This window comes from Bemisia tabaci, chromosome 4 (genome assembly GCF_918797505.1).
Source record: "Bemisia tabaci chromosome 4, PGI_BMITA_v3".
NCBI lineage: Eukaryota > Metazoa > Arthropoda > Insecta > Hemiptera > Aleyrodidae > Bemisia > Bemisia tabaci.
Window position 1 is genome coordinate 61,966,748 of NC_092796.1, and position 15,509 is coordinate 61,982,256.

Genomic DNA, 15,509 nt, shown 5'->3' on the forward strand with positions numbered 1-15,509 from the left:
TTTTTCATAAATTTGATCATACAAGTGAGTCACTTTCTGAGGAAATTCACAACTTAAAACTTTGTGGTTTAACGATTTTTAATGTAAAACATAATAGAAAATTATTACAAACAAAAAAATTATAGCATAAAAGAACACAAACTTTTAGAACTATCAGGAGAAATTCTTGTCCTGGGAGGCAGATTATCGACATGAATCAGTTAGATGTGAGCAAATTATTTGAACTGTTGCCCTTGAGTGCCAAAAAATCCAGCTTGCTTGCTGGCACTTCTTGATGGAGCAAAACCCAGAAGTTTTTGAATGTTCTGAAATAGGAAATGAACTCAGCTGTGAACGAAATTCTGATGAAAAAAAATAAAAATAACTCAGATGCCTAGGATTCTTTCATGTGCACTTTTTATAAGGATGTATATAATGAGTAGTAATCAAAAACTCTGAGACAAGTTAAAGATGAACAGATTACAGGCAGGCTTAATTTTTTCTAAAAATATGCAAGCCTTCAGCTGGGAAATATATGATCTCTGAGCCGATTTCTATTATTATATGTATCATAGCATTCGATCTGTAATTTTCGCACAACTTAAACGAATAAAACTCTGGTTAATTTGCAATAAAATACAAAGTGCTGAGTCAAAGATGAGAGGAATGCTACCAGCTTTCCAGTCATCCAAAGTGTGCCGGATTGTGATTTAGAAAAATTGGAATAATAAATAATACTAGCAAATTACCTGTCTGATTGACATGGTGCAAAGAATGTAAAGGAAAATAAAAGAGCATTCTGTATAGTCCTCTCCAGGTAAATTTCGGTGTGAAAAGCTTTGAAACCATGGAAGTGGAACAAATGGTAATCTCGCAACTATTCTTCCATCAAATCTAAAAAAAAGTTAAATAAATCATACATATGGACATATTTATGCTAAAAGGAACTATATGAATAGGGTTTGCGTGTGACATAGTTCCTTTTAGCATAAATGCATCCATATGGTATAAGATAGCAGGAATGCAAATTTGAATAATGAAAATTAGCACTACAGCAAAAGAAGTGATGGTCAAGGCGCAACACGATGTACCTCTGCTTGCGACATTTCAGACTTTCTATCTTCATTTATTTTTTTCTTTGGCACACTAATGAACATAAATCCTTAAATTTTCCTCTCTACTGGCAGAATGTTCTGAATAAATTTCAAGCAAAAGGTTGTGTTGTTTCTCATCAAGAAAATAAAATAGGAACGGAAATTTTGAAACATTATGATGGGGGTATGCAGTTTCTGACTTTGGCCATTGTGGTACAGATATCAATCAAACTAGGATCTCATCAACAGATACTTAGCTCACTTATTTTCATGTTGATCCGACCTTTGTGCGATCAGTCATCAATTTTTTCCCTGTTTTTGAACTTGTTCAAAGGCTCAAAAATTTGTTTTGAAAATTGAGAGCTTAATTTCAGATACCAAAGTAGGTAAGTATTGTCCTTGCCTAATCAACATGTTCCGTATCCACGTGTTAAAACATATTAGTTCCTGGGAAACTGACCACTCAGGGTATAAGCGGAAATATTGAGTGAGAATGACGAAACATTCCACTGATAATATGATCAATGAATGGGATTGACAATCAATGTGATTATATGGTTGGAGGATTATAAGTCAAAACAACTTGCAATATATCGCATAAATTAGCCCTTGTTTTTAGCTGACTAAAACACCTATTGAACTTTAAGGACGCATTCCTTTGTCCCATGACAAAATCATTTTCTCTTGTTATTGGACATGAGGACACGAAAAATAAATTAAAAGACTAAAAAAAAACAACTCACATATTATTAAAAACACTTAATAGAGTTGTAAATGCTGAGCCAATGGCAATCATAGATTTCATTTTCTCCAGGTAGAGATCTCGATTGCTAATTTTAAGCCTCTCCTCCTCTCTTTCAATTTTCTTCTTGTGCTGTTTATCTAACGATGTCCCATGAGCTTCTTTCTTCTTCTCTACTGAAAGGTGTAAATTCTTGATCAGTTACAGTTTACAGGTCAAAACGCTCTTCTTAGGTAAAAAAAATTGTCATTATTTCTAAAATGTTTATTTATAATTAAAAAGATTATATTATATAATATATTATTATTATATTATAATATTATATTGTATAATATATTATTATATTAAATTATAATATTATATAATATATTATTATATTATACTATTGGTATTATATTAATAATATTATTATACATTTATAATTAAAGATACAAAAGAGAAGCTTTGAATATACCTTTTTGGAAACCTGTTACATTTAGAAATATTTTAAGATGGTGAATAGTCTGCAGTTAGGAGCTGCAGGTCTGTCAGAGAATAGAAACCAAAGGGTGGTATTCTCTCGAAAAATTGATACATTTTGACTACACAATTGATCTGCTATCCGATATAGGTATTAAGGTCATATTTGCAGCTTCTTCATTGGAATAGGTAGTTCATAGAGAAGCTGTGTGATCTAGGTAGACAGAATCATTCTTTTTTATTTTTGACAAAATTGATAAATTCTTCAGAATAGAATTGGAGACAACAATAATAACATAAGAGAAAATTTTGATAAACAGGTTGATTTCGTTGAGTTAATTTCAAGTTCTGGACAAAAGTTCTAAGCTTGAGTTAGAAATAGGTTTTTAAATACGTTTTCTATTTGACCAAATAACAAGTTTTGTACTGTTTCCTTGTAGGTAAATAAATGATCCTAATTGAAAAAGTTCAATTTTAAGACGTTTTGTACTCAGAGAGTCATATAATAATATGGAATAATATGATATACCTTGAAAGAAAACACAAAGAAATCAGCAAACCAAATTTTCCCTGTCATACAAATATTTTAGTGTGAATAATTTAGTTGACGTTATTTTAAAAAATGCTCACAGAGTGTTTAGGAGTATTTCATTGTATCTATCTTCAGGCATTATCACGTTTCTTCTATCAAAGATGAGAGACATACTTTGACAGTTTCTTTGTTCTCCCAAAACATTTGATTCTCTGAGATACAAGGTTTTAGTGGTTAAAGTATCACTTTTCAACAAGCCCATTGCATACCTACTTTTTGAACACATAAAAATTAATCTTTTTTTTATGGAGTAAGCCTTTGGTAAATAATCATTTAAGACACAATGAGACAATGGTTTAATAAATTACGACACTTAATTGGATGCTATTAACGCAGGTGAAAAATGATTTTTAATTCTTGCCTCCGCTTCCCATTAGCATTACTTATACCTAAATATGTCTTTAACGATAAAAAGCATAGTAAGCATGACTTACATTTTTTGCTTTGCTTCTCCACTTCTGTCTTTAGTCTTTGATATTTGTCCGTTCTATAAACAAGTAACCATGTCAAGCCTGAAAATTAATCAGTGCGGCACATCAGTACAATGATACCCTTGAGGCACCTATTTTAGTTCTAATGTACCTTCTCACTTTTTGAGGGATCTTTAAAATGATCCCCTCTGGTATGTTTGATGCCACCTTCATGATGTACACTCTGCAGAATGCACCTTAAAATAGGGTATGGCAGGCAGCTACTGCTCAACTTGGGTTAAAAAAGAAAAATACACAAAAGTATTCCGAATAAATCAACAAAAAAAACACAAAAAAATGGGGGAAACAAGACTAAAAACAAGCAAACAGAATGCCTGGGACATTTCAGGGTCGTTTCAACCCCCTCCTTGACCAGAAAACAAAATATAAACAATTATTATACTAACATAATCAAGATTAAAATATTGTCACCTTCCAGCCAAAGTATCACAAGCACCATGCGACGTTTAAAAGTTTCCACCGCTATTTTATTTTTTTACAAAGAAATTTTTAGTTAAAGCTGTCCGAATTTCACTGAATTTTATTTGTGCTGCCATTAAAATTCAGTGAAATTTTCAAACAGATTCAAGCAACACTTTCTCTGTAAAAAAAATAAAATGGCAGCAGAAATTTTTAAATGACGCATGACCCTTGTGATACTTTGGCCGGAAGGTGACGATATATTATCAACCCCTTTGACCCCCAATCAGGATAACAACAAAAAAGGAGAGGCGTTATCACATGTGATTTCATCCTTAATGTGCTTGTGTTTTATAATTTTGTGCAGTTTTTGGTCTTTGATCGAAAAGAGAGATGAAACCAACTTGAATCTCAGTGCTCCAGTGGGCCCAAGACAAGTAATTTTGCTGGTAGCTCGATACCCTGGCCACTTTTTTTAAATTTGCACAAATAATTTCCTTTTTCTATATATTTCCTTACTCCTCCTTTAGTTTTGGCCGAATTGCAAAAACTTTTCAACTGTTATGCCACCACATGAAAAGAAGGCCATGAAAAATGGAAAGGCCTGTTTGCATTCACATGAAAAACGCTTGTCCTTCAAAAAATTAAGGAAATTTAAAAAAAGGGAAAGAGAGCCATCACATAGATGGCCCAGGGGAAAAAAAGGTTTTCAAAATGGGAAGGCTCAACCTGAGTGGTTGCAATAATTTCCATAAATAAATACTAGAGGCTTTTTTTCATTGACCGTGAACGAAGGCTTATCTATTTCAAGGTCCAGATGGAATTAATTTCAAGATACAAATATCGTAAAACAAATAATGCTTGTCAACTTAAATGGATGATCACTGACTCTTACCATATCATGTTCCATTGCCCCAAACAAGTGAACTATGATTCATTGCATCACTTAAGATAAATAGAGAGCCAAAAACCAGAAAAACAGAAAGCAAGGGATCAGAGAGTTTCAAAACATCTTTGAATGCCAAGATTCCATGCTACAACCTTAAAGCTAATCTTACAATTCCCGGTAATATTACCAAAGTTCAACAATTTACGTCCTCTTCCTGAAAGTCACTAAATTAGCAGGCATAATTATTCATTATTCATTTTTAATTGTTCATTATTTTTTGGCTAGCTTTTTCTGGGTTGGTGTAGAAATTGATAAATTGTTTGCAGGAGCATTTACAGTGGCGTGGCGTGCTTTGCAATGTATCGATTGCTTTGCCATTTAAACCTATGAGAAAGTATCGACAAACAGGGTGTTTGCAGCGAACACCTTAATGATCGATTCTTTACCATAGCCTCAAATGGCGAGGTATTGATAATCAATCATTCACGCCACGCCACTGAGCATTTAGCAAATTCCTGCGGGTATTGATTTCGTTGACTGTATCTAGTAGACAGAGATGTAACCCACAAAAGAAAATACTCATTGACTAAGATATAATTCTTCGCTTGATGACTTAAGCTGACATGTACATCAATCCACTTTTCAACCCCCTTCTCGGCAGTCGGTCATTTGTTGATAGGGCTGGACGTCATACTGCAAAATGAGAAATTAAATGCTACAGCTGCCTGATGGTCTTGGAAAATTACTTTTAGTTGTAATGCAGGTAGCAGAAAGTCAGCAAATGAAACTTGTATCTTCTTGCGAAAATCTTGGTAAGTTTAATCAACTTTTCCAGTTTCATAGTACAAAACACTGACAAAAATCCAGATAGGGCCTCCATTTGCAACAGTAAGTGATGATTCTTATGACTTTTGATGGCTGAGTAGCTGGTGGCAACTGGACATAGTAAGCGCCATTCTATGTTGGGGCTGTTGTAATGTAAGTGGTAGGGATGGACGAATATCGAATTCAATTATTGCGATTATTTGAGAATTTGAATCTTGCGATTGCAAATAGTTCGGAAGCGAATATTCGAATATTTTCGATTATTGCTTCGATTTTTGATTCTTTATGAACCGTGAGAGAAAAATGACACTTTTCATACTTCTGAATGCGATTATTCGAATTTACGATTGCGAATACTTCGCAAGCGAATATTCGAATGTGATGCAATTACCTCAGTGCTGATAATTCGAATATCGAAAATTCGAATATCTAAATATTCGACCATCCCTAGTAAGTGGATGTATGAGTGCTCTTTACTAACTGCACCTGTTTGGTGAATTCTTCCAGTGTAAGAAACAAAATATCCAGGAAAATGCTTACCCTCTCCGAGCAGAGCTGTACAAATGGATATTGCAAGGATCAGAAGAGTGTCGGCCCACATGACAGCAAATGAATAAAATTAAACCAATAATTTGATTGAATCAATCTGAGATCTGGGGGATATTTTGTTTACGAACAATTCCATAACCTCAAACCTTACACCGGCGGTAGGCTTCTCTCTAGTCGGCTCTAATGTAGTCGGCTCTCTGTGGTAGAGCACGAGCAAAATCAATGGATGGACCGAGAGAGTAAAGAAAATAACTATTCTTTGAGGAAAACAGAATAAATATTTTACAGAAAGACGCCAAAGGGTTCTTAGACGTCCAAAAATTACACGCTCACACTTTTCTTTTAGATTTATACAGGTTAGACGGTTAGACTTTTTAGACCGAAGAAAGAAACCCAAACGGTACCCCCCCCCCCCCCCCCCCCCCCCGGTAAAGATCATAGAAATTGGTGGTGCAGTCAGTTGCGTGTGTGGTGTGTGTGAACAACTTTATTTATTTAGGTGTGTTTGTATATTAATTTCTTTCTCTGTGACTGTTTTAATTTCCTTGAAGCTGAAATAGTCAACGGATATCTCTCAAATGCCTTCCGCTGAAGATTTTTGACTCGAAATATCGAGTAATTTTACTTCAGAATGTACTTACGGCACTGTCCTGTGGAGGAACAGACTAAGTAGCTCTCCTCTTGTCAACTTATCATAAAATTCCATCGCACTTTATTTCATTCAGTTTAATAGAGCAAGTTATGGAATGATTCACTTTTTCTCAAAGTTCATCGCAATGATAAAGCTGCTGCTTAGCACACCTTGTCTGGAAAAAGTGGTTGATTGTATATGGGAACCTTTCCGACCAAACACCACATACGCGTATATGCTGTTTGCTGGGAAATTGGTGATAAAGATTACTCATACCGAAGATAAGGTACTACTTGCACTTCATATTGATAGCTGCAAAAGATTGGCAGATAGGATTTTTTGGTGTTCAAAGGTTGACCTACCAGTGCACCTCTGAGCAAGCAGCATACTGATGGTGTAACTGCAGAAATGCATATATTGGTTATTGGCATCGAGACTTCCTGTCATACTTTATTTTGTACATGAAAAACCACTGAACATTGTTTGTTTATAACTTTTGTGATTTTTCTTCTCTATATTAAAAATCTCCTGTGAAAATTTCTAACCACGATGTTGGTTTGGTCCTCTTTTCAAAATAAAGTAGGAGCATAGATTTTGAAACACTGTAATTTCATACTTCCGTTTTGGATTGACTTTAGTCCACATGGATATAATTGACAGAAAAAACACATTTTTGGTTTAGCAAGGATATCACACTGGAGCCTGAGTGTGGCTGAAAACATTATTTACGATTTTCTGGAACCTGCTTGTTTTGCCGTACGCTGTTTGGTCGGAGAGGTCCTCATATACCTTCAGATACTGAAAAAGTCAGATTCATCATGTCTTATCATGCACTTATAGCCTCAGTAATTTTATTGCCTTGGTTTGTTAACATCCTATAATACTTGGAAATTTTATCGTCTTGAATTTGGAGTATTGCAGATAAGTACATTGTACTCATTAAGTGAATGAACTTTCACTCAAGTCGCAGATGTTTTCAAACCTGATATCATGGCAATCAGCATGAGCTCAACTTCATGCATTTGAATTGGAACTGTTGAAAATAGCCTGTGAAAATGTCTGAAGCGTATGGCGCTCTTGAGTTTCTAATTTTAACAGGAAAACTATCAGCTGAAAGAAATTGCCCAATTCAAATGGAGTTCTTTTATGCTGACCCAGAGGTTGCCTCTCCTGATTTTGTCGAGTGCCTATCAGTGATCAAGCTTCCATGTAAAGCCCGTATCAGACAATCAAACCAGAGGCTTCAAAGAGGTTCATCGATGCCTTTCCTGGCCCTCTCATCGGCCATCGGTTTAAGTCTGGGCAATCGATGAGCCTCTTTGAAGCCTCTACTTTGATCGTCTGATACGGGCTTAATATTCCAAGTTACCTCCTGTCGCAATAATCCTGAAAGAAGTAGATTGTGGGTGCCTCTTTAATGATATTCATCTGAAAGTGCCCCCTTCCTTGCATCATTTGTTGCATGAGAAATGAATTTCTTGTTTTGAATTTATGAAAATGAAGGTCATGAGCTCACATCGTCACCTTCCAGGCAAAGTATCACAAGCGCCATGTGACGTTTAAAAATTTCCGCCGCCATTTTATTTCTTTACTGAGAAATTGTTGGTTGAATCTGTTTGGAAATTTCACTAAATTTTATTGGCAGCACAAAGAAAATTCAGCAAAATTTTTGGACAGCTTCGTTGAACAATTTCTCTGTAAAAAAATATAATGGCGGTGGAAATTTTTAAACGTCGCATGGCGCTTGTGATACTTTTCCTGGAAGGTGACGATATATTTCCTCACACCTTGTGCAAGTGGCATGAGCCAGGGTTTGAGCTCTCTAGCTTTTTCTGCATATCTGACATTGCAATGATGTGACTGTAGAATTAAATTTGTTTCTATGGTCAAAGTATCTACCCATCAACTGCAATCTGTCAGGCGGTCACTTCTGAGCTTCTGTGTTTGATAAAGCCTCAGGTAGTATTTGCAAGTTCAGGTAGTACCCCTTGCTGCGCTGTCTTCTATGGCATCTCATCTTCTAATCTCGTATGTGCCTTAAACATTCATCTTTTTTTACAACTCCTCATGTTGATATTCCATTCTATCCAGGGATGCCCAGTTGTGATTAGTCATTTTTTAAGAAGTGAAATCTAATTTTATGAAGTTTTTATTTTTCAGGGAACTGCCTGTTTTTACCTCGATTGCTGATGACTTGAAATTTTCAACTATTTTAACTATTTTTAATGATGACAACACTTTTGAAGATGAATCTACTATTTTAGTTTTATGTATTTTTGACCACTGAAAGATGGATAGTCACAAAACAAGAAACAAAGCCTCAAGGAGAAGAGGTGGCAAGAAAAAATTTGAAAACAAAGCAGTGACAAAAACTCCCTCAAAGAAGGAAGAAGCAAAAAAATTTTCTCCTCTAGCAGCGCAGAGACTAAATGAATTGACGAACTTGTTTAGTAAAGTTGGCAGTAATAATGTCTATGGAGTGGTGGTTCTCATTAGATGGAACAGCTTTCAAACTATTCCTATCAGATCGCAAGATGCCCTGTACAACAACAAATATGAATGTTCCCTGGATTATGGATCCTTCATTCCAGAAGTAGATAAGTATGAACTGAATGGTATGTTAAATCAAATGCAAAAGTTTCCATCAATGGATCAGGTTGAACTAAAAGAAAAAGAATACGAACGAGCCTTATTCTGGTTGAGAGCTTTTGCGAAGCGGCCCATCGGTGTTGTCCTATTGGATTTGCAGAAGATTATTCGATTAGAAAAGGTAGACCATTCATTTACTCTCTCAAACCACCATTTGCTTTCACTTACGTTTTTTTGGATACCTACAATGCTTAGTTTGATTGATCAGCATTTAAGGAATTTATTTTATGAAACTTTACCTGTGCTCCGGAAGTAAATCATTATTATTTTCGAGTAGAGTTACAAAAGTGAAAGTCCATTCAGATCACTCCATGAGAATTGAGGAATTACTCGGGTGAGGCATTCTCTTACCGAGGTATACTCTAAAGTATCATCAAAGCTAGCTGATTAAGTTGTTCAGTCATTAGTTCAGTAATGTTTTATGAAATACAAGAGAAAAACACTAAAAAATGGGTAGAACAAGGTTATTTGGTGAAAAACACAGCCAGGAAATTTCATGGACAATATCATGCTCATTTTAAACAGGAAATAAAGTTTATAAATTAAAAAAATTCGAACAAGAAAATGAGCATGCAACTAACGGAAGTAGAAATCGGTGCAAAACTCAGGTCCAAGAGAGTTCGCAGAGATCCCCTCACCTTGGTCAGTTACATACTCATTTTCTTGTTTCAATTTTTTAGTGCATTTTCCGAAGAAAATACACTATCGCATTCTCCCGTGGTGTCAGGACCCAGGCCTGAGACCATGTGAAGAGCATCTATCTCTGTTCTTAGATGACGAAAATACATGCCATTAAATTCATCTTTGTACGTATATTTGTTTTAGGTATAATATCTTTTTAAGATTTTCCGATTTTTGAGTATTTATATCTTTCTTACATTGCAAGATATTTTAACAATTTTTTTCCCCTAAAGCCTCATCAGAACTATTATTCTGCCCAAAAAAAAAAAAAAAAAAAAAAAAAAAAAATTGAAATTCGAGACAATAGATTTTGTGGGGTGGGGCTCAAAAGTGGGGGGAGGTCAAATCTTGTCCGTGATAACTTTAGTTAAATTGAATGTTTTGAGCTGAACTTTTTATGGGTGGAATTTTTCCCCCATGACTGGTTTAGTCTTGAATTAGAGCAAAATCGGCCCAACCATTTCAGAATGGCGAGCTTTGAACTTTCATGGCAGGCAAGGGAGAGGGTGGTTGCACACTGGGTTAGAGGAAGAAATGTTTTCGACAACTTATTTGTCGCATACAGGGTTAAGGGAAGCAAGCTTCTGGAAAAACTATTCATTATACAATGACTTTCGGGCGTATGACTCTGTGACTACCACTCCCAATTCAGGAAATACACTTGCTTCCAACAGTGGATGTGCAGATCCTTTAAAAAGAAAAAAGAACTGTATGCGCACAAATCTCTAGAAAAACGTGCGCCTCATAGAGAAGGCTCAGTCTCCCCAAAAACCGGCATGGAGCCAAGCAGAGCGCTGGTCTTTAATTTTTAACTTTTTTCCAGTTGAGAATGGACCTGTAGTTAGCTCACAACGCCCTGACTGTGTTTTTCACCATTTAGCCGTGTTACACTTAGCAAGTTATTTTTGTGTTTTTTTCTAGTATCTTATCGATCAATTTCTTATTTTGTTTGATGACCTCATAGAATTTTAATTTTTTGTTTTCAGGTCAAAGAACATAATCCCTTGGCTCAGTTCTTTTGCAATGTTTGTAACTATTGTTGCAACTCACTAGAAGTAGTGGTTCATCATATTGCTGACGAGCGGCACAAGAAGAAATTGGAGGTAATTTAACTCTCACCTTAATTTTAATAGTTTAGGCATACTTATGATGACCTAATCCTCATCCACCAGCATTATGGATCCTCTGCTTGCGTTGTAAATCTTTGCTATCTTTTTCTTAGAACTTTGAGATAAAAAAAGAATTTTCATTAATTTTCCCTCCCCTGAAGCTCACGTGAAAACTAACAAAAATTTATATGTTTATCTCTTTTCAGGGTTGCCAAAACCGAGGATGTTAGGGAATTTTATGAAGTCAGGGAAAATTACCAATGTATCAGAGAACATTTTTTAAATCACCTTTAGTTGCTCTATAGAGAATGTGTTTTACATTTTGATCAGCAAATTTTGCGCAAAAACCATTTAGAATAATGTATTTTTAATCATCCGGCCTATCCTCAAATGTCAGGGAGTTTTGTCAATATGTATCATGGTTATCAGGGAATCGTCAGAGAACTTAATTTTCTTCATTTTTTGGCAACCCTGTCTTTTCCAAGTAGTTTGACAAACATACCACAACTGAACTTAAGCATTTGGGGGTGTTAACTTATCACTAAAGTATGCAGATTTTTTTTCCTGCTAAGGGAAGGAGGTTTCACACCATCCCTTTGACCCATCACTGTGAGCCTATAAAAATTTCAGAGTTAAGAAATTTAATGTTTACTGGCTTCAAACAAGCTGAGACATTCTAAAGGAAAATGATCCTAAGATCTATCAATATGCCAAAGACCGTGTCTTAGCGACGAATTTGCACAAACAAATTTGATTGCTTCACCTGAGAGTGCTCAATGAGCTGAGTTTGCAGAATTTTTTACCAGAACTGTAGATTTAAAATTGAAAAATCCGCCACTTTGTGATGTCATTTAGCAGCATTTTCTATTTAAGCATAATGTATTTTAACAGATTAGGTCATCTAGTCATATTTCCTTTGATAATTGTTCATTTTAGAAACTGAGGATATTCCTGTGCTCAGTTCACTTGATAGTTTCCTCTCAAACATTAAATTCATCAAATTCAGGACACCTGCCAAATTCATATCAAAAGTTATTTTTCATGCATGATGGCGCTGTATTTTTCCTCTACAACAATACCACACAAACTCTGTTGTCTTCTATTGGTGCATTTGAAGTGCTCATTTTGAGAAGGCACCAACTCAAATGTTTTGTTTTACTTCTTGTGTTTTTGAACGAAAACCAGTCGACAAGAGCAGACAGAGCAAAACTAATTCTAAACTCGATTCCCAAGAAAAATGGGATTAGCCCTTGAGGGCTATTTGAAGTCCAAAAAAAAAAAAAAAATTCTTGTTGTAATAGGAAAAAGTAATAAAGGGAATGCTTCTATCAAAGATGGGCCTACTGACTGGTCTACCACAGATCAGACGCTCATTTCATTAAGATTAAGGTCTAATTTTACTTCCTTTCCAAGACTTGGCTTAACAGTTTACTTTTTGCTATAAATTTTTTGTTCTAAAAATGTTTCAATTTTTTCCCCTTCAGGTTGCAAGAGAAAAAATTTCGATGAAATATTTAGCATCAGCAGCAATCCCAGATGATCATTGCCTGTTTTATTCAGAAGCCCTAGAAACGCACTTCAAACAGATTATGATGTCTGAGAAAAATATCAAACTGCGCAGTAAAGTACAAGAAGACATCTCAAAAATTATCCAGAAATTTTATCCTAGTAAAGGTGAGGTCTATTGAAGTCTCATTCCTCATGGAGCGCAAGGGAAGGACTTGATTTGTATGACCACTTTTTCTCCGTACAAGGAGCTCAAGTCATGAGAGTTCTTGTGTTTTTTTCAAATTACCCCAACAACAACCAAGTCGGAAAATGTTCCAAAATGAAAGGAGTAAAAATTTCAGGGAATTTTTTTTCCAACTTTTAGTGGTCACAATTAAACCCTGTGCACATGATCAATCCTCATTTTTGCATCTCAGCGTTTTTACCCTATATTTTTGTATGGAAATTGCAAGGGCTCACAAATTTTTATCTGGTCAGTCTTTCAACGATCAATTCATCGGAAGAAAGAATTTATGAAAGTGTGCGCGGTCATCAGACCTACCTGGCTTTGAACTCACCTACAATTGAAACAAATAAACTCCTACAGAAAAATTATTCACAAGTCTTATTGCTCAGTTTGTTTGCTGCAACAGTTTAGTGTTTCAAAGTTTTACATGAATCAAGAGAAAACTTTATAAATTGTTAATTGAAACTTTTTCGGCCTTTTCATATTTCCCCTTGCCTATGCAGGGATTGTAATGGAGCGCTTTTCACATCCTTGGTTTTATCTCAGGCCTGTTCAATTGATTTTGGCTTTTTTAGGATTTGAGGTGAGGCTCATTGGCTCCTCTGCACATGGAATGGGACTTGAGTCAGCAGAGGTTAACTTGGACCTTAGTCTCCCGACAGATACGAAAATATCCCAAGTATTTCTAGATATTTCTGAACACATGAAAGCAAGTCATTTTAGGTAAACATCTACTTCTTTTTTTGTCAACTAGTAATTTGTTCTAAAAGAAATTCTTATCCATAGTAAACCTACCAAACTACAGATCTGGACTAGGGTATTCAAAAATTGCCGCCTACATTTTATTTTTTCAAGAGAGCGCTGCTCGTAATTATTGCCTAAAATTTTCAGAAGACGTTCTTGAGAAAACCAAAAAAAACCAAGCAAAATACTGTGCAAAAAGAATGATTAGACTTTGTTTGAAATTTAAAATATAACAAGAGTTTTCTGATGTTGCAAACCAAGATCTGCAATTTGGTACATTCACTTTCAATATAATTTATTTGGTGTTTTTCCACAATTAATAATAGAAAACCTTGATATCGTCCCCAAAGCGAAACTTTTAAAAAAAAGAATAAACTTAGATTACGAGATGGTTGTTTGGATTCTCTATCCAATGAGAAACATGTGTCAACCTGTCTGTGCCTGTCGGTATTAAGTATGTGACTCCATGTATCAATCATTTTTCTTTTGATGACATATTTGCACGTAGTTCTCCTTTATTTTTAAATTTCCTTTAATTTATCCTTGGTTTTACCCTCACAATGTTCATCACAGGGATAAAAAATTTACTGGTAAAAAATGATAGTGGCGACTTTTTTTATTTCTTGTTTATCTACAGTGCTGTAAGTATTGACCATGATGCTGATTTTCTTCTGCTGACATCAATCCACAATAGCTCCAAATTGAAGTGTACAATGAGTGTCAATCATACAAAAGCATTCAAATTAGCACTCCTACTGACGGAATACAAGAAGATTGATCCTGTAGTTACCAAACTAGCAGTATTATTCAGGCACTGGGGCCAGGTCAGTTTTCAAGAAAAAAACTATACCTAATTTATTTTTGTTCTGAGATTATAATTATTTGCAGCTACCATTTAAAGTGAAGATAAATAAAGGACAAAGTCCACGCCAAATAAGTACACATTTTTAGTCTGCTACAGATCATCTGATGTCATTTTTGCACGGAAAGTAATAAATGCAAGACGGCAGATCTTCTGTCGCATTCTTAAAATGCGCAAACTTAGTTGGCGTAACTGTAATAATAATAAATCGCATATGGCAGTAAGGAAATCAAAATTCAACATCAAGTAGTGTTCTTTCTTTTCTTTTCTTCTCTGTATTCATGAGGTTTCAAAACAATGTCTGGCTATTAGAGCAGTAGAGCACTATGAAAAATGTCGAGCCAAAGAAGATTTGGTAATAAATAGGTTCCAATGGGTCAGTTGCACTAGCTGTAGGATTGTATTTTGATTTTTAGGCTTATAGATGATCAAAAAATAATAAGATTTGCCCAAACTCCTAGTTTCTATGTTAATACCTATTTGTGGAAATATCACTTGTTGAAAATACAGCGTTTTAGATCATCTAATGCATTAGCTTACACCATGGTTTCTTCCACAATGATTTTATTAATTAGTGATGCATGCATTTGCACTGGCTTCTCTACTTTAAACAAGGATGAAACCAAAGGTAGAAAAAACCATGGAGTGCACCTCTGTGGTTTGTAAAATTATAGGCTGTGCTCTTTGAAAGGCAATATTTCTGTTAATGCTGGACATTGGCGTTTAGAAGATCTTATTCATTTTTCAGGTGGAAGTTTGAGCCCCCTACCAGTCTGCCCTGGTACTTTGTGCTGCGCTTTGTCTATTTTTGTGTTTCGTTTGATTTTGAATGATTGATGAGGGAAAGGCAGAGAGATGGAAAATCCAAGGGTCAGAGAAAACCTGGAAAGTTAGAAAGAAGCGAAAGAAAATTTTATGAGTTACCTCATAACCCTCATCGACCAGGATGGGACAAAATTTTAAGAATGTCATCAAATACTAATGTGAAGATACTTTCGCTTATTTTCTTGAAATGAGCTCTCTATTTTGTGGAGCTACAAGCAACCATTAACTCGACATGCTAATTAGTGAACACTTGA

At 35.2% G+C, this 15,509-nt stretch overlaps 2 protein-coding genes across 2 annotated transcripts in view; one reads left to right on the forward strand and one right to left on the reverse strand.

The window, feature by feature from the left end:
- Positions 1-60: 60 nt before the first annotated feature.
- LOC109031714 (calcium load-activated calcium channel) lies at positions 61-6,168 on the reverse strand. The gene is made up of 5 exons (XM_019043392.2): positions 6,011-6,168; positions 3,301-3,378; positions 1,817-1,991; positions 729-873; positions 61-305 (listed from the first exon to the last, which is right to left on the reverse strand). Exons 1-5 carry the CDS (start codon positions 6,069-6,071, stop codon positions 216-218), a joined length of 549 nt encoding a protein of 182 aa, XP_018898937.1. The 5' UTR covers positions 6,072-6,168; the 3' UTR covers positions 61-215.
- Positions 6,169-6,446: 278 nt separating this feature from the next.
- Positions 6,447-15,509, forward strand: part of LOC109031747 (terminal uridylyltransferase 4) — a 28,228-nt gene continuing 19,165 nt past the window's right edge. The window contains exons 1-6 of the mRNA XM_019043472.2: positions 6,447-6,518; positions 8,811-9,420; positions 10,967-11,083; positions 12,574-12,763; positions 13,400-13,547; positions 14,206-14,392. Of these exons, the coding sequence (XP_018899017.2) occupies positions 8,941-9,420; positions 10,967-11,083; positions 12,574-12,763; positions 13,400-13,547; positions 14,206-14,392 (1,122 nt within the window). The 5' untranslated portion in view covers positions 6,447-6,518; positions 8,811-8,940. The remainder of the gene's footprint in view (positions 6,519-8,810; positions 9,421-10,966; positions 11,084-12,573; positions 12,764-13,399; positions 13,548-14,205; positions 14,393-15,509) is intronic.

Coding starts and splice junctions, on each gene's coding strand:
- LOC109031714 (XM_019043392.2), bottom strand. CDS start 6,071: ATGTGGGCCGACACTCTTCTGATCCTTGCAATATCCATTTGTACAGCT. Junction 1,992..3,300: donor GGAGAAGCAAAGCAAAAAAT/GTAAGTCATGCT, acceptor TACACCTTTCAG/TAGAGAAGAAGAAAGAAGCT. Junction 874..1,816: donor TTAAGTGTTTTTAATAATAT/GTGAGTTGTTTT, acceptor ACTTTTTTTTAG/ATTTGATGGAAGAATAGTTG.